The following is a 27,953-nucleotide window of genomic DNA, read 5'->3' as shown; positions in this document are numbered from 1 at the left end:
CGGGGTTTGCTGCGTTTGCAAGGTGTGCATACACCATGCAGTACAGCACCTTGGAGGAATCACCGTCGGGGAGTGGAGAGAGGGAGTTGCTGGGCGATGGTGGCTGTAGATTAGAGTGTAGAGTCGTGGTGGTGTCGGTTTGTGGTTTGGTTACTGCAGCGTATGTGGGTGAATTGGAGGTGTTCATCAGAACTTTAGTTTTCTTCAATATGATTGTGTCGGTATTTTATACCATTTATTTCCATCGTGTCAAACACTGCAGTAGAAATGGATCCTTGCCATTGTGTCGGTATTTTATACCATTTATTTCCATCGTATCAAACACTGCAGTAGAAATGGATCCTTTGCCATGATTTCTTTCCTGAGTGGGCACTTAGCTGCAAGGGTATGATGATTACCCTTGCAGTTAAGACATGTTGGTGCTGTAGTAATGATGTAGCATCTGAAATCGTGTCCATCATTCCCACATTTTGAACAAAACTTCTTATCCTTGGTGGGGCAGTCCTTAGTGTTGTGTTTATAGGAGTAGCAGGTCCTGCAGTGAGAGATGTATGTGAAACGTTCTTGTTCTATATGACTAGGGTGAATGTGGTAATATGAGATGGCCAGACCGTCAGAGAGAGCTTGGGCAGCCATGGAGATGTCTGAGAATGTAATCTTTAGCATAGGTGAGGCGTTAGGGATCTTGGAGATGCTGTCTACCGAGGCCCAGGTGTTTTGTTCCTCATTAGATGTCTTCAGTGCTTCAGTGGAGAGAGAGGTGACGATATTGTCCAGTCTTTTCACAAAGATCGAGCGTTTCGACTTCAAGAATGGAAACGGGGATAGAGTGAATTGCTGTGTTTGTAGGGTCCTGATTGAAGAGTCGTCCATTAGTTTTGATGCTTCCGTGTCATCTGTGCAGACGACAATGAAGGAGTCATTCAGAGAGTGGATTGCCGTAAATTTGACCTGCAGGCAGGTCCTAACGACGGTAGCTAAAGCTAACTTCGAGGAGTCATTAATTGCATCGTTTGCAGGCTTGATTTTCACACGATGCGACAGCATTGTGAAAAGGATGTGGCGTTTGTAGAATATAAATTCCCCATCCCGGCGGGGTCGAAGGGAGGCTTCTTGACTGTAGAACAACTGTGTAATCGGGCAGAGCACGACGGACCAGGAGATACCGTGATCACGGCAAGAATTAGCAGTTGACATAATGACGGTATTTGAGCGGAGAAGCAGCTTGTAAACCGTATGACAGGAGAGGTGCAGCAGTCGTATGTGGTATCACATTTGTCCAATGTGGAAGTAGGTCGTGCCCAAGGGTTAGGCAAGCGAAGAATTCCCAAGTATTAACATAAGAACATAAGAAAGGAGGAACACTGCAGCAGGCCTGTTGGCTCATACTAGGCAGGTCCTTTACAATTCATCCCACTAACAAAACATTTGACCAACCCAATTTTCAATGCTACCCAAGAAATAAGCTCTGATGTGCAAGTCCCACTCAAATCCAACCCCTCCCACTCATGTACTTATCCAACCTAAATTTGAAACTACCCAAAGTCCTAGCCTCAATAACCTAACTAGGTAGACTGTTCCACTCATCAACTACCCTATTTCCAAACCAATACTTTCCTATGTCCTTTCTAATTCTAAACTTATCTAATTTAAATCAATTACTGCGGGTTCTCTCTTGGAGAGATATCCTCAAGACCTTGTTAATATCCCCTTTATTAATACCTATCTTCCACTTATACACTTCGATCATGTCTCCCCATGATCGAAGACCTCATTAATATCCCCTTTATTAATACCCATATCCCCTGAATTTCTCTTTGTTTTCCTGCCTATTATTTTATGCCCTCAAGCTAATTTCCTGATACCTGTCCAAAGTTACATTTTCGTGTTACAAATCCAAAAACACTTTACTAGTTGGATGCCATTATAGGATGCAAATCGAAAATCCAAATGAGTTTTTCATAAATAAGCCTCAAAACTCTATCAGTGTATGCCAAAGTTCTCTCATTACCCTAACTCAGCCGGACTTTAAGAAAGCCATTGACAACATGCCCATGCACTCAGCTCCAGGCCCAGACTCGTGGAACTATGTGTTCATTAAGAACTGCAAGAAGCCCCTTTCAAGTGCCCTAAGTATATTATGGAGGAGCCTAGTCATGGGTGAAGTTGGAAATAAATGGTATAAAATACCGACACAATGGCAATATAAACACAAATGCAGTATAATGTGATCCTTTATTGACTACGTTTCGCCCACACAGTGGGCTTTTTCAAGTCACAAACAGAACTACCTGGGGTGGAAGGAACGCGAGTATTTATAGTCCGGCTGAGGTCAGGTGAAGAATGGTGCATCTGATGATGTACCGAGTGGGGCTATAGAGTCTAAAAACTTGGGTAGCTTGGAAAGGAGATTGGATAAGTTTGTGAGCAGACCTTCTACAGTGTTCTTATGTGGGATAGCGATGAAGAAGTTTCTTGGCAAGTGGTTCAGCTATGTTATAGAAGCCACTATTCTGGTTGAAGTTGTCGGATATAGAAATAAGTGATGATTCCAGGATTCTTCGGTATTGAGTGTTGTCTTCTGTGGCGATAAGTCTTGAGTTTCTGTAGTTTATCAAGTGGTTGTGTGAATTACGGTGTTGTACGCAGGCATTCCTTGTGTCGTCAGACCTGCTTGCGTATTGGTGTTCTGAAATACGTGTTTGGAGGTCCCTTGATGTTTCGCCCACGTATAACTTGTTGCAGTCATAACAAGGGATTATGTATACCCCTGCAGAGGATGGAGGCTTGTCCTGCCTACTACTGGTGATGTCCTTGATGGTCGTGGTTGTGGAGGTAGATACTTGGAATGATGTTTTGGCAAAGATGTTGGAAACATGTTTGGCAATGGAGTTGGTGGGAAGGACTATGTATCTCTTCTCGGCAGTGTCTTCTCTGGGTGTGTTGAAGATGTTTAATGCTCGCCGTCTGCAGTCTCTGATGAAGTGACGAGGATAGTGGAGTTTGGAAAATACTTGTTCAATTATAGTGCATTCTTCCTCAAGGAACTCGTTGCTGCAGATTCTGAGTGCACGCAGGAAGAAGCCTATAATTACACCACGTTTGGTTTTGGTGTCGTGGTGAGAGTAGAAGTGGAGAAGATCGTTTTGGTTGGTGGGTTTTCGATAGACTTTAAAACGAAGTTCGTGGTCAGCTTTGCAGAGTAGAACATCAAGGAAAGGAAGAGTGTTGTCGACTTCTTCTTCAAGTGTGAACTGGATTGAAGGCTCGACCTGGTTGAGCTTGTCTTGGAGAGCTTGAACGTTGAAGCGTTTAGGAGTTATGAGGAGAATGTCGTCAACATAATGGAGCCAGGTGACAGACGAAGGAATAATGGTGGAGAAACGTTCGGCTTCTAGATGTTCCATGTATAGGTTCGCCAGGACTGCACTGAGTGGCGAACCCATGGGTAGTCCAAAAGTCTGCTGAAAGAGGTGATTTTCGAAAGAGAAACACGTAAAGCCAACACATAGTTCAACAAGGTCGATGAAATCGCTGGCTGGAATGGGAAGATCAAGTGAATCGTCAATTTTCCTGCGCAAGAGATCGATGGCTTGTTTAGTAGGTACTTTAGTGAATAGGGAAGTCACGTCAAGGCTGGAAAGTTTCTTGTTCCTGATGTTGATGTTGCGAATGCGATTGAGAAGATCACCTGAGTGTTTGAGATGTGCTGGACTGATAGTGCCCAAGAGTTTCGAGAGGTGTTTGGCGAGAATTCCTGAGAGCTGGTGGGGAGCACTGCCTATTCCCGAGGATATGGGCCTCAGTGGGATACCAGGCTTGTGAGTCTTTGGCAGGCCGAACATTCTGGCAGGTCTGGGGTTGCTGGGCATGGTGTGCAGAAGTTTCTTCCCTTGTTCTGAGCTCCTCAGAATGCGGCGAGTCCTTTGAAGAAAAGTTTTAGTAAGGTTGTCCACTTGGTTAGTTGTGAGAGGTTTGTAGGTATCTGGGTCATTAAGTAGATTGAGCATTTTGTTCCTGTAATCGTCAGTGTTCATGATAACAACACCACCTCCTTTATCAGCGGTGGTGACCCTGATGGTCGTGTCTTCTGCTAAACCTTTGAGTGCATTGATGTAACGTCGAGGTATGACTGGGGAGCTGCGTGTTGAGATGGCTGCTGAGATGATGCCTTGGTTACGTGGGCGAAACATCAAGGGACCTCCAAACACGTATTTCAGAACACCAATACGCAAGCAGGTCTGACGACACAAGGAATGCCTGCGTACAACACCGTAATTCACACAACCACTTGATAAACTACAGAAACTCAAGACTTATCGCCACAGAAGACAACACTCAATACCGAAGAATCCTGGAATCATCACTTATTTCTATATCCGACAACTTCAACCAGAATAGTGGCTTCTATAACATAGCTGAACCACTTGCCAAGAAACTTCTTCATCGCTATCCCACATAAGAACACTGTAGAAGGTCTGCTCACAAACTTATCCAATCTCCTTTCCAAGCTACCCAAGTTTTTAGACTCTATAGCCCCACTCGGTACATCATCAGATGCACCATTCTTCACCTGACCTCAGCCGGACTATAAATACTCGCGTTCCTTCCACCCCAGGTAGTTCTGTTTGTGACTTGAAAAAGCCCACTGTGTGGGCGAAACGTAGTCAATAAAGGATCACATTATACTGCATTTGTGTTTATATTGCCATGGGTGAAGTTCCAGTCACTAAAAACAACGGATATAGCCCCGCTTCATAAGCATTAGCTTAGAACTATAGACCAATACATCTAACGTCCCACATCATAAAAATCTTTGAAAGAGTATTAAGAAGCATGGTTGCAAACCACTTGGATTTCCCAGAATTGCACATCCAGGGTAACGTGGGTTCAGAGCAGGTCGCTCGTGCCCCTCACAATTACTGGATCATTATGGTATGGTCTTTGATGCACTGGAAGAAAAACAGAATGCAGATGTAATATACAAAGACTTTGCAAAAGCCTTTGACAAGTGCAATTATGGTGTAATAGTCTACATAATGTTTTGTGGCATGCAAAGAGTATGTAACCTTCATTCGGCGCATGTACGCACCCTCATTGAAAGGCTGTCTCCCCCAACCAGTGAACCAAGTGCTAAGGGTTGACGATGGGGCCCCATCGTTCGATCAGTACCCAGGTTCCAGCCAATGAGAAGATGGTTTTGGCAATCGTAGAGGTGTTGGGGGTACCACACACCTGTCTGCCCTTGTCATTCCCATTCTAGAGCTGGTTGAAGCACGGTCTTCTCTCTAGTGGCTTCTATTCTGCCTTGCTTACCGTGGAGTGCACTAATACCTATTGTTGTACATGGTGTATATAGTGTACATAATTCTGTTCTTACTTGGTGAAGAATAATATAAGTCATAAGTTTTTCTGCTGTGTTTATTTTTCTCCCTTTACACCCAAGATAACAGGCCTTTGAATTCCTGGGTTGTAATATGGGTAGCCTGTCCGGGAGCTGGAGCTGGACTTAGAGCACGGGTTGAGCCTAGGGTATCGCTGGAAGCAGGAACATTGTGTAGCTTGCTGTCTGGCATTGCATTAGTTTTGCCAACGCTTCACAAACTTTGCATGTCAATTGCCTTGCTATGGTCAGCCTTGCTATGTATGATTGTTGACAGCTCGCTACTATCTTGTTCGGTGTGCTCAATTCGCTACGGTCAATCTTGCTGTTGTGTGAGGATTTTGCAGTCAGCTTTGCTATTGTGTATCAGCCTTGCCAGTGTATGTGTGTATTCTGCAGTCATACTGTGCATAGCTAAGCGTGTCTTGCAAATAACGTGTTACGTTGGGGTACGAGTATTCTACAGTCGTATTGTGCATAGCAACTAACTTATATGTTGGGGCATGCCACCTAGATGAGTCAGACGTCTGGTGTTGGAATACTCATTGGTAAACCTGCCTAAACTTTCCCTACAACATTGTTGGCAAATTGCGCGTTGCATTGGCATTAATTACGAACGCACTCTCACAGCTGTGCAGCTTCGTACTCTTTTAAGTATCAGACTTTGGGAAGACGAGATGGCAAATCAGACTCCTCCCTCTACGGGAGCCGGGAATAAAACTCCGAGTTCTTGCAGGAGGAAAATGATACATCAACGGAGTAAAATCGTTAGTCTCGTGCAACAGGGTTGTCTGAAGGCGAATCAGCTGCGTTGGCACTTGAGTTGGCAAAAATCAATCTTGAGCAGACTAGGGAACAGTGGGCATTTGCCAAGGAAGAGCTTGATAGGGAAAAAGAAAGAAGGCAGTTTTCTCAAGTTGTAAATGACTTTAGTTTACAGAAAGCAGTACACCTTGTTCCCCGCTTCAATGAGGCAGAACCCGAACAATTTTTCGAAACTTTCGAAAATCATGCTCGAGCCTTGAGGTCGCTGGAACAGTATTGTGCGTCATTGGTTTACACAGCATTGTTTGGTAAGGCACAGGAATTTAAGTCAGTGTTAAATGGCACTGATTTTTCCGATTATAAAGTGGTGAAGACCACAGTTCTGAGAGCATATCAATGTCTCCCAGCTAAGTATAGGAAGTCATTCAAGTTAGGCAGACAACAGCTTGGTCAATCTGTGGTGGATTTTGTGCGACAGCAGACCAAAGCTTTTACCAGCTAATATAAAGCAAGTGGTGTTGCTACCTTCAATGATCTCGTGCAGATTGTCCTAGTTGACAACCTGCTGGAGTCTGTCGGACCAAAGGTTAGAGTCTTCTTGCAGGATCGTGTCTTAACTACTGCATTGATGGCAGCCAGGTTGGCTGATACCTTTGAAACCAACCACTTCTTGTCCGAGCGGTCCCATCTCTCTTTTCAACATCCTGGCATGAGCAGAGATCGTCAACATTGGAAGATGAAGTGCCAGCCAGAGGCAGAACGTCTACATCAGCCAACTAAGTCACCTGGTGAGCCACGCTACTCAACTTATGGTCAACCTGGTGAGGGACAAACCACTCAACATGGTGCAGCTCGACAACAGTATCCAGAGCGACACCAGTTGCAACGTCAGCAGGGAGCTAAAGTCAAGCCTGTCGTCTCCTTCCTATGCAACAAAGTAGGTCACATCCGTCCCAACTGCCCCCATAAGCCCCAACCATTAGGGAAAATCTATTGTGTCCTTAGTAACATGTCCCTGAAAGAAGTAGAGAAAGAGATCGCTCCTTACTACTGCCAGTCGTATTTCCTTTCAGGAAGACTAAAAAACAACTGAAGTCAGAACCTTTAGAGATACTGGAGCATATTGCTCACTAATAAGAGAGGGAGTACTTCCCCTTTCTGAACACACTTCATTACAATCCTCTGTTTTGCTGGAAGCATTTGGAGGAGCGATCTTTTCTGTCCCCTTGCATAGAATCTATGTACAGTGCAAATATTACACGATACTCGATTGTGGGTGTATCCGAGGGATTTCTTATGAAAGATGCCATGTTATTACTGGGTAATAACATAACTACTGCTAGTGTATGTCCTGAACCCATAATGATCAATTCTTCTCCGGTGTTGGCCGTAACTCGGGCAACATCTCAAGGGTTGTCCGGTGAGAATGCTGACGTATCCTTGGACGACTCTGATCTCGGAATAGCCAATTTGTTTTACGAAGAAAACTGGCCAGAGCTTAGTAAATTAAGTAAACAGACCTAGATCAAGCCTTCCTATTCCAGGGTTGCAGGATTGCCAGATATGTTTCCATGCCCGAGGGACTGTCCTTCAGGGAGGAACAACGAGAGGACCCTTCTTTGAATTTCACTTTTCAGGCAGCCATGAGTAAATCCTTTTTGGATCATCCGGTCAAGTATAAACTTAAAAACGACTATTTGATCTACACTGAGACTGGTAAGGAGATAGAGGACCGGCAACTGTCAGACAGGTTAGTAGTTCCAACAAAGTTTAGACCTCAAATACTGAATATAGCTCATACTTCATTAGGTCACCTAGGAATTATTAAAACATTATATAGAATCACAAAAGAATTCTGTTGGGCAAAATTAAGGCAGGATGTGAAGAATCATATCTGATGTTGCCAAGAATGTCAGCAAGTAGGAAAACCTGGACATTCCATTAAACCTGCACTTCTCCAGCCTATATCTGCTGATAGAGAACCTTTTGCAGATTTAATTATAGATTGTGTAGGTCCACTACCTAAGTCAAAGTCTGGAAATTAGTACTTATTTATCATTATGGATAGAGTAACTAGATACCCTGAAGCAATTCCCATGAGCAGTATTAATACTAAAGCCATTCTCAAGGCTTTAGCCAGATTTATTTCTTGTTTAGGCATTCCTAAATATTCAAAGTGATCAAGGTACTAACTTCACTGCCAAGGTATTTAGGGGAAGTATTAACTAGGTTAGGGATAATCCACAACTTATCCACTGCCTATCATCCTCAGTCCCAAGGCGCCTTGGAAAGATTCCAGCAGATGTTAAAAATCATGATGAGAACTGTTTGTATGCATTTTCCTACAGACTGGGATGAATCACTACCTTTGTTGCTGTTTTCAATAAGAGAAACTGTGCAGGAGTCTACCGGGTACAGTCTGTTTGAGCTGATCTTTGGGCACAATGTACGAGGTCCTCTCAACACTCTACAACCCGTCTTCAAGGTTGCAGGTGACACGTCAGTTATCTGATGTAAATTATGTGGTATCTCCCCTTGATAAGACCTCAAAAACTAAAACTTACCGTATTAATCAAATAAAATCTCTTCATACACCAGATAAAGTCCCAGTAATGACTCTATCCTCTACCTCTGAGGACAACTCTGACTCTTTGCACTCTATTTCTAAAATTAATGTCAAGCTTCCAAACTCTGTCCTCCTCAAGGACCCTAGCCCTTTAATGGTCGGGCTATGTGAAATTCGAGCAACAAGTTTAACTGCACTTCTACAGTCATACCTTGATATTTTTTCGGATGTGCCGAGAAAATGTACGTTAGGTTATCATGACGTAGTAGATGTGAGAAACTCTAAACCTATTAAACTCTCCCCCTACAGAGCTAATCCTGAAAAGCAGAAGCTACTCCAGCAGGAGGTAGAATTTCTGTTAGAGCATGGGTTAGTGGAGGAGTCATCTAGTCCATGGGCTTCACCGTGCATCCTTGTTAAAAAAGCTGATGGAGGTTTTCATATGTGTAAAGACTACCTTAAGGTGAATGAGGTCACTTTGTGGGTAAGGCTACTTAAAGGTTACTATCATGTACCTTTGATGGATAAGGCGAAGGAAATCTCTGCCTTCATAATTCCAGGAGGTCATTATCAGTATACAGTTACCCCCTTTGGAATGAGAAACTCCCCCTCTTCATTCCAGAAACTTATCCATCAAGCTATTAAAGGGCTTGAAGGCACGACAGCCTATTTAGATGACATCGCAGTGGTGTCTGATACTTGGGATCAACACCTATTTAGGCTTTTTGAGACATTCCAGAGTTCCCATTTAACTGTTAATTTATCTAAGTCTTCCTTTGGCCAGGCCACTGTTACTTTTCTGGGCCATGAAGTAGGTAGTGGCAAAGTTGCTCCTAAATTTGCTAAAGTTCTTGCCATTAAAGATTACCCAATTCCCCATGATAGGAAATCTCTTCAATGTTTCCTAGGCATGATAGGGTTTTACAGAAAATTTTGCAAAAGCTTTTCAGATATTGTAGCTTGTCTTACCTCTCTTACCAGTCACAAAGTTCCCTTTAATTGGACCCCAGAATGTCAAAAAGCTTTTATGAAAGCAAAAAGATTATTGTGTACTGCATCTATTCTTTTGTCTCCAGACTTCTCCAACCCTTTCTCATTACAGGTTGATGCTTGTGAGTCTGGGGTTGGGACAGTACTGTTGCAAAACAGGGACGAGGGGTTGCAGCTATAGTGTTCTACTTGTCAAAGTTCCAGCCATACCAGAGGGCTTACTCTACTATTGAAAAAGAAGCCATCGTGCTGGTTCTGACTTTGAGGCACTTCGATGTTTACGTGGGCCAGACTTTGCAGGTGGTCACTGTCTATATTGACCACAACCCTCTGACATATCTCCAAGCCATGAAGAACCACAATACGAGGCTCATGAGATGGAGCCTATGACTGCAACCCTATTCTCTCAAAATATTGCACATTGCTAGCAAAGAAAATAAGTTGGCAGATACATTATCAAGAGTATTTTAGGTTAGAATGTGTTAGGGACCTGTGGTGACCAGTTTAAGCTCTTTTTATTTCCCTTGTGTGGTTTTTTTTTTCTTAGTGAGGGGACGCGAGCTACCGTCCACCCATGTCTTGGACCTATGTTAGCCATACTGTCTGCTGTCTCACTCTGAGTTTAGAGTTTGGCTTTATGTCGCGAATAAAGCTGAGCTCTATCTAAGAGTTGGATGGTTGAGAGGAAAGGCGGTCCCATTATATGGTGCCATGGTGGCACGGTTGCCAATGGGACATAGGAGCCTATTCTTGAACCCTCTTGGGGTGGGGGTGTGGCATGCAAAGAGTATGTAACCTTTATTCGGCGCATGTACACACCCTCATTGAAAGGCTATCTCCCCCAACCAATGAACCAGGTGCTAAGGGTTGACGATGGGGCCCCATCGTTCGATCAGTACCCAGGTTCCAGCCAATGAGAAGATGGTTTTGGCAATTGCAGAGGTGTTGTGGGTACCACACACCTGTCTGTTCTTGTCATTCCCATTCTAGAGCTGGTTGAACCACGGTCTGCTCTCTAGTGGCTTCTATTCTGCCTTGCTTACCGTGGAGTGCACTAATACCTATTGTTGTACATAGTGTATATAGTGTATATAATTCTGTTCTTACTTGGTGAAGAATAATATAAGTCATAAGTTTTTCTGCTGTGTTTATTTTGATCCCTTTACACCCAGGATAACAGGCCTTTGAATTCCCGGGTTGTAATATGCTGCATGCTAAGGGATAAGTCTCAAAGTGGAGAGAAGGACTTTCAATTTTCTGAGCAATCGAACATGAAGAGTAGTGGTAAACAGAATTAAATCGGAAGTTGCCATAGTGAAAAGCTCATATCCACAAGGCACTGTACTCACCCCGAACCTGTTCCTCATCCTCATATTAGACATAGATCTAATACATAGCACCTTGTTATCCCTTGTAGGCGACACTAGGATCTGCATGAGACTGTCATCTATTGAGGGCACGGTTAAAGTCCATGAATATACAAACAAAGTTTTCCAATCGGAAACGGAAAACAATATGACATCCAATGAAGTCGAACTCCAACTAATCCGTTATGGAAAACTGGAGGAGTTAAAAATGGAACTGAGTATAATACAAATTCTAATCATGAAATTGAGCGAAAAAATAATGTGAGCGACCTGAGAGTGGAAATGTCTGAGAATCTCACTTTCAAGGTTCTCATTAGTGTCATGATCACAACTGCAAAGAAATTAATAGGATGGATAATGAGAATGTTCAAAACAAGAGATGCAAAGCCAGTTATTTTTTTTTTTCAAATCTCTTGATGTTTCTAGGCTGGAATACTGCTGTACATTAACATGTCCATTCAAAGCAAGTGAAATTGCAGGTCTAGAGAATGCACAGAGAACCTTTACTGCACATATAAGATCTGTCAAACACCTTAACTACTGGGAACGCTTGGAAGCACTTGACTTGTACTCTCTGGAACGCAGGTGAGAGATATACATCATACTCTACACTTGGAAAATCCTAGAAGGAATGGTCCCTAATCTGCATACAGAAATCACTCCCTACGAAAGCAAATGACTGGGCAGGCTGTGCAAAATACCCCCAATGAAAAGTCATTCGTACACTATGAGAAAACACAATATGTTTCCGGGGCCCACGACTGTTCAACAGCCTCCCACCAGGCATAAGGAGAGTTATCAATAGACCCCAGGCTGCCTTCACAAGGGAACTGGACAGATACTTAAAGTCGGTGCTGGATCAGCCGGGATGTGCATTGTGTGTTGGACTCCTGTCAGGTAGGTAGGCTGCATGTAATCCTAGATTTTTTCCAAGGATCTTTACACACATCCCACAGGTATACTGCTCTGCCATCCTACTTGCATCTGGGGCCACAAATCTGATTTCCACGTTATCTTCTGTTCTGCACGCAGGACGTCAAGGACGTGGTGGTCGGGTGTTTAAGGCAACACTGATACAGGTATGGTGTATAACACTGCTCAGATTTTTCTAATTCGTGTACATTTCCCGATTTCCACACATACACAAGAGTTTTTCCATATACACCCCAGCCCTTATTTATGACCTTCCTCATTTTCCTCAGTTTTTTATCTATAACGTTCCAGGTGCTGGTGGAGTTTGCCCCGGCAGAGGTGGTGTTGGTGATGGGAGGGGTATGAGGGTGTGGGTAATGGGTGGGGTGTGTAGTAGTTACTTTAATAATTTTATTATGCACCCCATACCCATCCTGTGGGCTGTAGTTAAAAAGATTACAGAGGTACATAATGGGTCCAGAGACTGGGCCCCAGTGTTTTGATAGCTAAATAAGTTACAAAGGAAATGAACCATTCACACATCCACACCCGTTCACAAATGCTATGAGTTAATAATGCAAATATTAACTTTATCTACAGTGAGCAAAGCCAGGGTATTTTTCCAGAATGGTTTGTAATATACCACTATGGATAAAATACTTGCACATTTCTTGAATATTTCTGAGTTGTCTCTAAATTCATTAATTTTATCTCATTCCAATACATAATGACGCAGGGTGTGACAATAGTCCATCTGACAAAGATACTTGTAACCCAGCCTGAGCCGGGCATTAGTGACATCCAAGAGTCTGATTATTTTGTTGGATGCACCATAGACATGTGGCTCCTCCTGCATAATGGAATGATGATAGATGGACTGATTTTTGTCAGTCTCCCTAAGTCTTAAGTCAATAAAGTTCAGCTGAAGTTCTTTTCGTATTATTGTTCTCAAACTGAAACCTGACAAAACAAGATAGTAATCTACTCTCTCTATGACAGGATACAACTTGGCCAGTTCATAAGTTCTGTAATGAATCTAAAGACCAATGTAAGATGGAAGCCACAGACGGTGAACTCTACTTCACTGTCTATAATACCTGTGTCTGGCTTCTGACACAAACATGCCACAATTTATACTTAATGAGTTGAGGGCATTTATAGATGACAGAGAATTAGTTACAATAAGAGTGTTAACCTTCGATACTTGGACGCATTTGAGTTCAAGGAGTACGGTATACAGCTCTATCTGAAGGGCAGAGGCCCAGTTATTGATGTGTTCTCTAATTTCTTTATGAGAGCCATCATTCTGTAAGAGAACAGCTGAAGATTGAGAAACTTATGCAACATATGGGAATCTTATTTAAGGAAACGTTTCGCCACACAGTGGCTTCATCAGTCCAATACAAAGTAGAAATGGGTAAGGAGAAGAGGAGTTTGAGGTAATCAGTCCCTCAGCCTGGAATCGATGTGTTCAGTCCATCACTCTTGTAGAAAGTATAGCATACGGCCGGAGAAGTGGCTTATGTACTGTAGTTAGTGTGAGTGGAAGCAGGAGGCGGGATCATAGTGTACCATCCACTAATCTAAGTAGGTCTTCGTCCAAAGGTTGGACGAGTATTGAAGAATTTCTTGTATCAAGATCCCATGATGTTGCAGTGTCTGACAGATGTGATAAATGGTTTTGAAAACCGACTTGTGTTGCATAAGTATCTTAATCTTCAACTTGTCCGTTTTCAAAACCATTTATCACATCTGTCAGACACTGCAACATCATGGGATCTTGATACAAGAAATTCTTCAATACTCGTCCAACCTTTGGACGAAGACCTACTTAGATTAGTGGATGGTACACTATGATCCCGCCTCCTCCTGCTTCCACTTACCTAACTACAGTACATAAGCCACTTCTCCGGCCGTATGCTGCACTTTGTATAAGATTGATGGACTGAACACATCGACTCCAGGCTGAGGGACTGATTACCTCAAACTCCTCCTCTCCTTACCCATTTCTACTTTGTATTAAACTGATGAAGCCACTGTGTGGCAAAACTTTTCCTTATCCTCTGAACGGTATATATACTTCTCTGGCCCAGCGCTCTGAATATTTTGAAAAATAAAAATATCTCCTTTTATTGAAATAAAGAGAAATTTTTTTTGAGTGTTATTGGATTAAAATAAAAACAATTAGGGTCAGTACTTACCGAGATATAAGGCCGAGAAGTTGGCACTGGATGCTCACGTGACAGCAACATGGAGTCCTGCCGCTTGCTGAAGTATTTCCGATATACCTGTTTTTCTCATTTTTATATTATTTTGTATAATTTTTATGTTCTGATAATTACAATTTATAGTAGTTCTTGTCATTTCATAACCAATCTTTGTTCTGACACTAATATTAAGTACTGAAATTGTACTCAGATTGTCACAAACACACTGACAGGTGGACATTTACACCTGCCTTGGTCATTTACTATTGTCTAGGAATATATATAAAGTATTTTTAAGTCCCAGCAATGTTTTGGATACACGGGAGTATAGAAGAGAAAGGAAGAAGGAAGAATGAAGAGGAAGGAAGAAGAAGGAAGAAGGAGAAGAAGGAAGAAGAAGGAAGGAGAAGAAGAAGAAATTCCCTTGAAGCATGATGTCAGTGACAAGCATCTTGGAGGGCAGTGATAAGATGAGATAAGGGATGACATTTGATGGGCGCCTGCAAGGGTGCAGAGATAAGATGAGATAAGGGATGACATTTGGTGAGTGTTGGCATCTCTGTTTCTGATTATCGTCTCTCTGTCTGCTTGTCACTCTTTCTGTCTCTCTGTTATTCTGTCTCTGTCTCACAGAGCCACTGTGAACCAACAGGTATTCTTAAGCATTATATCTACAAGCACGGTATAGCACTACGGGTATGGCAATGGGAAATCCTCTTTCACCTGTTCTTAGTAACCTATACATGGAATTTTTTGAAACAAGATTACTTAACACAATCCTCCCTAATAGAGCTAAATGGTTCAGATATGTTGATGATATTTTGTGTCTTATGCCCAAAAATGTAGATATACACCATTTCCTTGGAAAATTAAATAGCTTAGCCCATTCTATAAACTTTACTGTTGAGTCTGAAGAAAATAACACATTGCCTTTTCTAGATGTTTTAATTATTAAGGGTAATAATGAATTCAAATTTAAAATTTACAGAAAACCTACAAATAACTGTTCCTATGTCCACTATTATTCCTCGCATCAAGATAGAGTCAAACTGTCTGTTTTCTCATCAATGTTTTTGAGAGCTTTACGAATTTGTAGTCCTGAGTTCATAGATGAGGAAATATCCAAAATTTATGAAATAGGTAATGATTTAAAATACCCAAGAAATGTAATTGATAAATCTTTTAAAGTTGCTAGAAATACTTTTTACAATCCAAAAAGGGACAACCAGCCTTATTCAAATAAAAATATGTTGGTTCTCCCTTACCATGAAAACTTGGTTGATATGCCTTCTCTTCTTAAGACTTTTAATATTAAAGTTGTATTCAAAAATCTTGATACAGTAAAAAAAACTTTTGATAAAGAATTCCCCCCAAAATGCTGATGGATGTGTCTATAAGATTCCATGTAAAATTTGCGATAAAGTTTATTACGGTCAAACTGGTAAAAATCTCGAACTAAGATTAAAACAACATAAATATAGCATTAGAACTGGACAAGATTCCAATGCTCTATTTATTCATGTAAGAGATTTTAACCATCCAATTGATTTTCAAAAAGTTGAGAAAGTAGTATCAAGCAAGTCCATGGTCGACAGGAATATAATTGAATCTTGTTTCATAAAAAGCAGTTTTGACAATAATATGAATATTTCCTTTGGTTTATATAAATTAGATCCATTTATAATTAATAGAATTTGGGAAGAATTTAATAATACACTGCACAAATAATTTTTAAATTTTCTTGGGTAGAATAGTTTGTGGGGTGAGTTGTGCAAAGGACCTATCCAAATTGGGTCGGCGCGCGTCAGGTGTTTAACCGTTGTGGGATCTGATAGTGAGGTGCTGGCCTGACCCCTTATATAGCTTCCTTGGATGCTTTACTTTCATAGTTCCTTGATAATGTGAGTAGTCACGAAAGCGCTTGGAATTTCTCTATTTTTTCAGAGTGGTTGTTTTGCATATTCCGAAATCACCTGATTACTGTGATCTTATTGCATATATATCTATATATATATATATATATATATATATATATATATATATATATATATATATATATATATATATATATATATATATATATATATATATATATATATATATATATATATATATATATATATATATATATATATATATATATATATATATATATATATATATATATATATATATATATATATATATATATATATATATATATATATATATATATATATATATATATATATATATATATATATATATATATATATATATATATATATATATATATATATATATATATATATGTATATATATATATATATATATATATATATATATATATATATATATATATATATATATATATATATATATATATATATATATATATATATGTCGTGCCGAAGGGGAGTATCTGAGACCTAAGTCTGCCATTGGAGGAGGTACAAGTACCCCTTCATCTTTGGGACCAACTGTCCCCAGGCCTAGCCACATTCCCCGCCCTCACGGGGCTGGTAGGGAGAAGGTAGGCCTCTCTGGTCTGCCATCCCCGCCCCAGTGAAGCTAATGGGAATGGCAGTCTTGTGAGCTGCAAGCTCTGGCTCAGGCACCTACCCTACCCTAGAAGGGCTGGGCATGGTGTCGATGTCTCTGGCTCAGGCACCTACCCTACCCTAGAAGGGCTGGGCATGGCGTCGATGTCTCTGGCTCAGGCACCTACCCTACCCTAGAAGAGCTGGGCATGGTGTCGATGTCTCTGGCTCAGGCACCTACCCTACCCTAGAAGGGCTGGGCATGGTGTCGATGTCTCTGGCTCAGGCACCTACCCTACCCTAGAAGGGCTGGGCATGGTGTCGATGTCTCTGGCTCAGGCACCTACCGTACCCTAGAAGGGCTGGGCATGATGTCGATGTCTCTGGCTCAGGCACCTACCCTACCCTAGAAGGGCTGGGCATGGTGTCGATGTCTCTGGCTCAGGCACCTACCCTACCCTAGAAGGGCTGGGCATGGTGTCGATGTCTCTGGCTCAGGCACCTACCCTACCCTAGAAGGGCTGGGCATGGTGTCGATGTCTCTGGCTCAGGCACCTACCCTACCCTAGAAGGGCTGGGCATGGTGTCGATGTCTCTGGCTCAGGCACCTACCCTACCCTAGAAGGGCTGGGCATGGTGTCGATGTCTCTGGCTCAGGCACCTACCCTACCCTAGAAGGGCTGGGCATGGTGTCGATGTCTCTGGCTCAGGCACCTACCCTACCCTAGAAGGGCTGGGCATGGTGTCGATGTCTCTGGCTCAGGCACCTACCCTACCCTAGAAGGGCTGGGCATGGTGTCGATGTCTCTGGCTCAGGCACCTACCCTACCCTAGAAGGGCTGGGCATGGTGTCGATGTCTCTGGCTCAGGCACCTACCCTACCCTAGAAGGGCTGGGCATGGTGTCGATGTCTCTGGCTCAGGCACCTACCCTACCCTAGAAGGGCTGGGCATGGTGTCGATGTCTCTGGCTCAGGCACCTACCCTACCCTAGAAGGGCTGGGCATGGTGTCGATGTCTCTGGCTCAGGCACCTACCCTACCCTAGAAGGGCTGGGCATGGTGTCGATGTATCTGGCTCAGGCACCTACCCTACCCTAGAAGGGCTGGGCATGGTGTCGATGTCTCTGGCTCAGGCACCTACCCTACCCTAGAAGGGCTGGGCATGGTGTCGATGTATCTGGCTCAGGCACCTACCCTACCCTAGAAGGGCTGGGCATGGTGTCGATGTCTCTGGCTCAGGCACCTACCCTACCCTAGAAGGGCTGGGCATGGTGTCGATGTCTCTGGCTCAGGCACCTACCCTACCCTAGAAGGGCTGGGCATGGTGTCGATGTATCTGGCTCAGGCACCTACCCTACCCTAGAAGGGCTGGGCATGGTGTCGATGTCTCTGGCTCAGGCACCTACCCTACCCTAGAAGGGCTGGGCATGGTGTCGATGTATCTGGCTCAGGCACCTACCCTACCCTAGAAGGGCTGGGCATGGTGTCGATGTATCTGGCTCAGGCACCTACCCTACCCTAGAAGGGCTGGGCATGGTGTCGATGTCTCTGGCTCAGGCACCTACCCTACCCTAGAAGGGCTGGGCATGGTGTCGATGTCTCTGGCTCAGGCACCTACCCTACCCTAGAAGGGTTGGGCATGGTGTCGATGTATCTGGCTCAGGCACCTACCCTACCCTAGAAGGGCTGGGCATGGTGTCGATGTATCTGGCTCAGGCACCTACCCTACCCTAGAAGGGCTGGGCATGGTGTCGATGTCTCTGGCTCAGGCACCTACCCTACCCTAGAAGGGCTGGGCATGGTGTCGATGTCTCTGGCTCAGGCACCTACCCTACCCTAGAAGGGCTGGGCATGGTGTCGATGTCTCTGGCTCAGGCACCTACCCTACCCTAGAAGGGCTGGGCATGGTGTCGATGTATCTGGCTCAGGCACCTACCCTACCCTAGAAGGGCTGGGCATGGTGTCGATGTCTCTGGCTCAGGCACCTACCCTACCCTAGAAGGGCTGGGCATGGTGTCGATGTATCTGGCTCAGGCACCTACCCTACCCTAGAAGGGCTGGGCATGGTGTCGATGTCTCTGGCTCAGGCACCTACCCTACCCTAGAAGGGCTGGGCATGGTGTCGATGTCTCTGGCTCAGGCACCTACCCTACCCTAGAAGGGCTGGGCATGGTGTCGATGTCTCTGGCTCAGGCACCTACCCTACCCTAGAAGGGCTGGGCATGGTGTCGATGTCTCTGGCTCAGGCACCTACCCTACCCTAGAAGGGCTGGGCATGGTGTCGATGTCTCTGGCTCAGGCACCTACCCTACCCTAGAAGGGCTGGGCATGTTGTCCATGTTTCTGGCTCAGGCACCTACCCTACCCTCTGGCTCAGGCACCTACCCTACCCTAGAAGGGCTGGGCATGTTGTCGATGTTTCTGGCTCAGGCACCTACCCTACCCTAGAAGGGCTGGGCATGGTGTCGATGTCTCTGGCTCAGGCACCTACCCTACCCTAGAAGGGCTGGGCATGGTGTCGATGTCTCTGGCTCAGGCACCTACCCTACCCTAGAAGGGCTGGGCATGGTGTCGATGTTTCTGGCTCAGGCACCTACCCTACCCTAGAAGGGCTGGGCATTGTGTCAATGTCTCTGGCTCAGGCACCTACCCTACCCTAGAAGGGCTGGGCATGGTGTCGATGTCTCTGGCTCAGGCACCTACCCTACCCTAGAAGGGCTGGGCATGGTGTCGATGTCTCTGGCTCAGGCACCTACCCTACCCTAGAAGGGCTGGGCATGGTGTCGATGTCTCTGGCTCAGGCACCTACCCAACCCTAGAAGGGCTGGGCATGGTGTCGATGTCTCTGGCTCAGGCACCTACCCTACCCTAGAAGGGCTGGGCATGGTGTCGATGTCTCTGGCTCAGGCACCTACCCTACCCTAGAAGGGCTGGGCATGGTGTCGATGTCTCTGGCTCAGGCACCTACCCTACCCTAGAAGGGCTGGGCATGGTGTCGATGTCTCTGGCTCAGGCACCTACCCTACCCTAGAAGGGCTGGGCATGGTGTCGATGTCTCTGGCTCAGGCACCTACCCTACCCTAGAAGGGCTGGGCATGGTGTCGATGTCTCTGGCTCAGGCACCTACCCTACCCTAGAAGGGCTGGGCATGGTGTCGATGTCTCTGGCTCAGGCACCTACCCTACCCTAGAAGGGCTGGGCATGGTGTCGATGTCTCTGGCTCAGGCACCTACCCTACCCTAGAAGGGCTGGGCATGGTGTCGATGTCTCTGGCTCAGGCACCTACCCTACCCTAGAAGGGCTGGGCATGGTGTCGATGTCTCTGGCTCAGGCACCTACCCTACCCTAGAAGGGCTGGGCATGGTGTCGATGTCTCTGGCTCAGGCACCTACCCTACCCTAGAAGGGCTGGGCATGGTGTCGATGTCTCTGGCTCAGGCACCTACCCTACCCTAGAAGGGCTGGGCATGGTGTCGATGTCTCTGGCTCAGGCACCTACCCTACCCTAGAAGGGCTGGGCATGGTGTCGATGTCTCTGGCTCAGGCACCTACCCTACCCTAGAAGGGCTGGGCATGGTGTCGATGTCTCTGGCTCAGGCACCTACCCTACCCTAGAAGGGCTGGGCATGGTGTCGATGTCTCTGGCTCAGGCACCTACCCTACCCTAGAAGGGCTGGGCATGGTGTCGATGTCTCTGGCTCAGGCACCTACCCTACCCTAGAAGGGCTGGGCATGGTGTCGATGTCTCTGGCTCAGGCACCTACCCTACCCTAGAAGGGCTGGGCATGGTGTCGATGTCTCTGGCTCAGGCACCTACCCTACCCTAGAAGGGCTGGGCATGGTGTCGATGTCTCTGGCTCAGGCACCTACCCTACCCTAGAAGGGCTGGGCATGGTGTCGATGTCTCTGGCTCAGGCACCTACCCTACCCTAGAAGGGCTGGGCATGGTGTCGATGTCTCTGGCTCAGGCACCTACCCTACCCTAGAAGGGCTGGGCATGGTGTCGATGTCTCTGGCTCAGGCACCTACCCTACCCTAGAAGGGCTGGGCATGGTGTCGATGTCTCTGACTCAGGCACCTACCCTACCCTAGAAGGGCTGGGCATGGTGTCGATGTATCTGGCTCAGGCACCTACCCTACCCTAGAAGGGCTGGGCATGGTGTCGATGTCTCTGGCTCAGGCACCTACCCTACCCTAGAAGGGCTGGGCATGGTGTCGATGTCTCTGGCTCAGGCACCTACCCTACCCTAGAAGGGCTGGGCATGGTGTCGATGTCTCTGGCTCAGGCACCTACCCTACCCTAGAAGGGCTGGGCATGGTGTCGATGTCTCTGGCTCAGGCACCTACCCTACCCTAGAAGGGCTGGGCATGGTGTCGATGTCTCTGACTCAGGCACCTACCCTACCCTAGAAGGGCTGGGCATGGTGTCGATGTATCTGGCTCAGGCACCTACCCTACCCTAGAAGGGCTGGGCATGGTGTCGATGAAAAATGATTCTGAACCTAAGGAAAAAATATATTTCATTGCGTTTGTTTATTAATAAATTATTGTAAATTTATCTAAAATATATTTAGTTGGGTTAGGCTAAATTAAATTGCACTTGTAATAAGGTTAGGTAATTTTTTCTAAGGTTATTTTGGTACATAATTATTAATTTTTTCTAAGGTTCTTTTGGTACATAATTATTAATTTTTATATCATCATAAATAAGATGATTTTTTTGAAAGGACTTTATTTTAAAGGGCTCTTGCTAATTACATATCTTCGTAATGCTAAAACAGAATTTGGCAGAGTTACTCAATAAGCAAATTTCCTCTCAGCTAATCTGACAGAAGACAACTTTGCTTTGCAAACCAAACTACATTAAATGACACATGGACAGCCGCTTGTTATGCAGAGTATTTCCGGCAAATTAGGATAGTTTTGTCACAGGATGCGACCCACACCAGTCCACTAACACCCAGGATGTGACCCACACCAGTCCACTAACACCCAGGATGTGACCCACACCAGTCCACTAACACCCAGGATGTGACCCACACCAGTCCACTAACACCCAGGATGTGACCCACACCAGTCCACTAACACCCAGGATGTGACCCACACCAGTCCACTAACACCCAGGATGTGACCCACACCAGTCCACTAACACCCAGGATGTGACCCACACCAGTCCACTAACACCCAGGATGTGACCCACACCTGTCCACTAACACCCAGGATGTGACCCACACCAGTCCACTAACACCCAGGATGTGACCCACACCAGTCCACTAACACCCAGGATGTGACCCACACCAGTCCACTAACACCCAGGATGTGACCCACACCAGTCCACTAACACCCAGGATGTGACCCACACGAGTCCACTAACACCCAGGATGTGACCCACACCAGTCCATTAACACCCAGGATGTGACCCACACCAGTCCACTAACACCCAGGATGTGACCCACACCAGTCCATTAACACCCAGGATGTGACCCACACCAGTCCACTAATACCCAGGATGTGACCCACACCAGTCCACTAACACCCAGGATGTGACCCACACCAGTCCATTAACACCCAAGATGTGACCCACACCAGTCCACTAACACCCAGGATGTGACCCACACCAGTCCATTAACACCCAAGATGTGACCCACACCAGTCCACTAACACCCAGGATGTGACCCACACCAGTCCACTAACACCCAGGATGTGACCCACACCAGTCCACTAACACCCAGGATGTGACCCACACGAGTCTACTAACACCCAGGATGTTACCCACACCAGTCCACTAACACCCAGGATGTGACCCACACGAGTCTACTAACACCCAGGATGTTACCCACACCAGTCCACTAACACCCAGGATGTGACCCACACGAGTCTACTAACACCCAGGATGTTACCCACACCAGTCCACTAACACCCAGGATGTGACCCACACGAGTCCACTAACACCCAGGATGTGACCCACACGAGTCTATTAACACCCAAGATGTGACCCACACCAGTCCATTAACACCCAAGATGTGACCCACACCAGTCCACTAACACCCAGGATGTGACCCACACCAGTCCACTAACACCCAGGATGTGACCCACACGAGTCTACTAACACCCAGGATGTTACCCACACCAGTCCACTAACACCCAGGTACCCATTTCATACTGATGGGTGAACATAGACAACCAGTGTAAGGAAAATGCCCAATGCTTCCACTCCTTCGCCGGGAACCGAACCTGAACCCTCACCGTGTGAAGCGAGAGCTTTAGCCACCAGGCCAGGTTGTCTGATATTTTTCCTCGCCCTGGTGTTAAGAACATAAGAAAGAAGGAACACTGCAGCAGGCCTACTGACCCAAGAAAAGCAGGTCCAAGGCTTAGACCAATGACCCACCTAGTCAGGTTACTTCCACTTACGGAAGGAACACGGCATCAGACCTAGTAGCACAAGCTAGTCAGATCCAACTCGCACCCATGTATTTATCTAACCAATTTTTAAAACTACACAACGTCTTAGCTTCTATGACGGTATTCGGGAGTTTGTTCCACTCATCCACAACTCTATTACTAAACCAGTGCTTCCTCTATCCTTCCTAAATCTGAATTTTTCCAACTTGAAACCATTGCTACAAGTCCTATTTTGGCTGGAAATTTTTAACACGCTCTTTACATCCATTTCATTTATTCCTATTTTTTATTTATACACCTCAATCATATCCTACATAATTTTACGCCTTTCTAGAAAGTGCAGATTCAGGGCCCTTAGCCTATCCTCATAGGGAAGATTTCTGATATATTGGATCAACTTTGTCATTCTCCTTTGTACGTTTTCCAGAACATTTATATTCATTCTGTAATAAGGTGAACAGAACTGTGCAGCATAATCTAAATGAAGCCTAACCAAGGATATATAGAGTTGAAGAACAACCTGAGGGTAACACTGATGTTTTTGCAATAACAGAGACGTGGTTTAATATGAAAAATCGGGACATTCCTGCTGAATGTCACATTCAGAGTTTTAGATTGTTTCAAGTAGATAGAGGTATCGGTAGGGGGGGTGGGGTGGCACTCTATGACCGAGATCGTTTAAATTGTTGCATAAAAACTGGTATAAAGTCTAAAATAACACATACAGAGTCTGTCTTGATAGAATTTTCAGAGGGGCATGAAAAAATTATTTTAGGCGTGATATACCGTCCCCAAACTTAGGGACCAAGGGAGACTATTTTGGGAGGATATTGGTAAGGCCACAAAGTACGATAACGTAGTAATTCTAGGGGACTTTAACTTTAGTCAGATTGATTGGAAGTTTTTGACTGGGAATGTAACGACTTTTTAGAAGTAGTTCAGGATTGTTTTTTGAAGCAGTTTGTGACAGAACCTACAACGGGAATAATTATAGAAATTACAGAGGAACTCAGCATAAGCAAGCACAAATCATATAAGCATATAAGCGCCAGTCTCCTTGCCTCTGCTCCAGAATCTTCACGACTATGGTGCTCTCAACACCAATTCCAAGGCTGAGGGACTGATTACCTCATCTTTTGTACATAGTTCTACTGTCTTCTAATTATGTCCTAGAATTTGTACTGATAAAGCCACTGGATGGCGAGACACCTACAGTAATGATACCCCAGATATTGCATGTGAGTCTCAGTTTTCATTCAGAACTTTGCATTTGTCAATATTAAACTGCATCTACCACTTCTCCGACCATTGCATCAGTCTATTCAAACCATCCTGGAGTGCTCTAATGCCCTCTTTAGAATCAACTGGACAGCCTATATTGGTGCCATCAGTAAATTTATTCCTTCATTTATTCCTTCATTTATGTCATTTATGTAAATTGTGAACAACAACGGGCCCAGCACTGACCCCTGCGGAACACCGCTTGTGACGTGCCCCCATTCTGATTTCTCCCCATTTATGCAAAGTCTCTGCTGTCTATTTGTCGGCCATGCCTCTACCCAGGAAAATATTTCTCCTCGCATTCCGTGCGCCTTAAGTTTCCTCAATAGCCTCTGGTGTGGAACTCTATCGAAAGCCTTACTGAAATCCATATACACAATATCATATAAACAATATCATATACACAATATCATATACACAATATCATATACACAATATCATATAAACAATATCATATAAACAATATCATATAAACAATATCATATTCATTACCATGATCTACCTCCTCAAAAACCTTAGCAAAAAAAGTTAGTAAATTCGTAAGACAGGAACGCACCATTGTAAAACAGTGTTGAGATTCATTAATTAATTTATGTGTTTCAAGAAAGCTACGAATTGTTTCGTCAATTATTGATTCCATAAATTTTCCCACTGTGGAGATAAGGCTTATTGGTCTATAGATCGAAACTAAGGACCTGTCACCTGCCTTGTAAATAGGTATTACATTTGCCATTTTCCACTTATCAGGCACTATGCCAGTTTGTAGTGTTATGTTGAAAAGATTAGCCAAAGGTTTGCTAAGTTTCTCTTTACATTCCTTTAAAATTCTTGCAAGCAATTCTTCATGGCCTGCGGATTTTTTAGGTTTTAGATTCTCTATTTTTCTAAGGAACATATCACTAATTACCTCAATCATGCATAGTTTATTATCGTCCTGTTCTACATAATTTATTATTTCTGGAATTTCGCTAGTATCTTTCTGGGAAAAAAACTGAGAGGAAGTAAGCATTGAAAATTTCACACATATCCTTATCATTGTCAGTGATCTGACCTGAGTTACTCTTAATTGGGCCTATCTTGTCCCTAATCTTGCTTCTGAATACCTGAAAGAACCCTTTTGGGTTTATCTTCAAATCCCTTTTGATCTCAGCCTCATAATCCCTTTTTGCTTTTCTTATTCCTTATTCTGTTTCTCTCTTTAATTGAAAATGATTTCTTAATTGCTCATCCCCTCTTATGATATGCCTAATATGCCTCTCTTTTGACCAATGAGATGTTTTTTTCTATTTTTCATCCATTTAGAATAATTTTTGTTACATCTAATTTCCCTACTCGGAACAAAAGTTGTCTGGGCAGCTAGAACTATGCTCTGAACAACGTCATATTGGCAACCAACACCACCTACCTAACCCAAAGTCAGGTCAACCCAATTTAGCCCACCCAGGTAATTTTTCATTCCCATGAAATCGGCCAAGCGAAAGTCTGGGACAGAGATTTGATTGCAGTTATCTGGTTAATTCCACGATATATTGAAACCAAGTGATTTATAATCACTTTCCCCAAGCTCATCATTAACCTCAAGATAATTAATCAGTTATTCTTTGTTGGCAAGAACCAAGTCAGCGAATTGTTTCCTCTAGTTGATTCTGTCACAAACTGTTTTAAAAAGCAATCCTGAGCCGTATCAAAAAAGTCACTAGACTCAAGATTTCCTGTCACATTGTTCAATCAATCTAAAGTTAAAAAATCTCCCTTTAACACAACATGTTCATATCTAGACGCCTTATGAATTTTGTCCCGTAAGAACTTGCTGCACTCCCTATCAAAGCTTGGGGGCCTATAAATCACACCCAGAATTAATTTTTCACGATCCTCAAGAAACTGTAGCCAAACAGATTTTGTGTCTGACGTTTCTATTCTTATATCATGTCTAACACAACAATTTAAATTTTCTCTGACACATCGCTACTCCACCAACCTTCCTGTTGACCCTATCAGCGTGGAATAGTTTATAACCCTGTATGTTGCAATCAGAAGACATTTCTTTATCTTTCATGTTGAACCAGATCTTTGTTATAGCAATAATATCTACATTGCATGCACTTTCAAGTAATCTTAGTTCATCTATCATATTTCTTAGACTCCTACTATTTGTATAGTAAATCTTCAGGGAAATAGTCGCTCGTTGTCCTCTACTGTATCTCTTCGTTTGTTGATCAATTGCTTTGCCTTTACTAACAACTTTATTTTGAATATTGTCTTTTAAACATATCCCTGAGTGATTCTGGCAATATCTTCTGTTTTCAACCCTAATACTCATCCTGATTTTTCTCCCACAAACACCCATACACACAAATGTTTGAGGTATCACATATAATGAAACGACCAGGATACTGATACATAGTGGAAGCTAAATTGTTGTGAAACGACTCATGGACAGTGATTCAACAAAGTGGAAGTGTCTTTTTTTTTAACTAAAAATATGGAATCACACACAGTGCCACATACCCAGGGGTAATGTTGTTACCATATAGACCCAGGTACCCATTTTATACTGACTGGTGAACAGGGACAGCAGGTGTCTGATTGAAACACGTCCTAATGTTCACACACTCCGTACCTGAGTGTGTGAGCTGAGTGAGCCAGCGATCAAGCTACGGGACACCGCACTTTTTGTACGCGAGTCGTAATACACAGTAAATACAATTAAGCATATCTATGTACAATACTAAGAAAAAACTGCATTAATTATACAAAATAAATACAGCATACACTCTGACAAACCTGAGTGACAGTAGTTGCAGAGAACACTGAGGTGTCATAAACCCACTGTGAGCAAGATGAAGTTGAGTTGGAAAATACATCTGGTTGACATTGTTCAGTAATATTGTTGTTGAGTGTCCAGACATGACACTGGTCACCCTCTGGGATGGCCCACTCAGTAAAGTTCTCCTCGTAATGGGTACTGTTGTCATCACAGTTTGGCACCACACATCTGGGAAAATAATGTTATATATTAATTAAATATGGCATTAAAATAAATACCGGCATGCTGTACATAAGTGTAATATTCTCTATCTCTTCAAGTAATGTTTGCAGAATTATGCAAAGTTATATTTCTAAAATCTACAATGTACAAATAACCGGCTCATAGAGGAAAGAAGCTTATGGTGATGTTTCAGTCAGACTTGCACCATTTACAAATCACACTGACATACGATGGTTGTTATTTGATTGATTCGTCAAGAGCTGCGTCCTGACACAGGTCTTAATCCTATGATGACCCGTCTGAGGTACTCGAAGGAGATGTTCATTTAATTTAGCTGTTTAGTGGCCGCTGTCATGGTCTTTTTATAGTTTCTATGCGTTTCACAGCAAAACATTTTATGTACTACAGTGGGGTGAGGTACTCTGGCCCCCTCCATGTTTGTCTCTGAGCCCTATGTTGGATGGTCAGGTAAATTTACAAATAACCAAGAATTCTGTTTTGTTCATCATGCATATATTCATGAAGGTCTTTAGAACAGTTCTGAATGTCTCTTTGTTTTCTTCTGAGCC

At 43.9% G+C, this 27,953-nt stretch overlaps 1 protein-coding gene across 6 annotated transcripts in view; it reads right to left on the bottom strand.

The window, feature by feature from the left end:
• Window positions 1-27,953, bottom strand: part of LOC138855328 (organic cation transporter protein-like) — a 238,601-nt gene that overhangs the window by 168,513 nt on the left and 42,135 nt on the right. For all 6 annotated transcript variants that reach the window (XM_070104205.1, XM_070104207.1, XM_070104209.1 and 3 more), the window contains exon 3: window positions 27,180-27,390. In XM_070104205.1, the coding sequence (XP_069960306.1) occupies window positions 27,180-27,390 (211 nt within the window). The remainder of the gene's footprint in view (window positions 1-27,179; window positions 27,391-27,953) is intronic.

Source organism: Cherax quadricarinatus, chromosome 89 (assembly GCF_038502225.1).
Source record: "Cherax quadricarinatus isolate ZL_2023a chromosome 89, ASM3850222v1, whole genome shotgun sequence".
Classification (NCBI taxonomy): Eukaryota; Metazoa; Arthropoda; class Malacostraca; order Decapoda; family Parastacidae; genus Cherax; species Cherax quadricarinatus.
The sequence above is the reverse complement of the archived record's forward strand: the minus strand, read 5'-3'. Positions and strand labels throughout refer to the sequence as shown.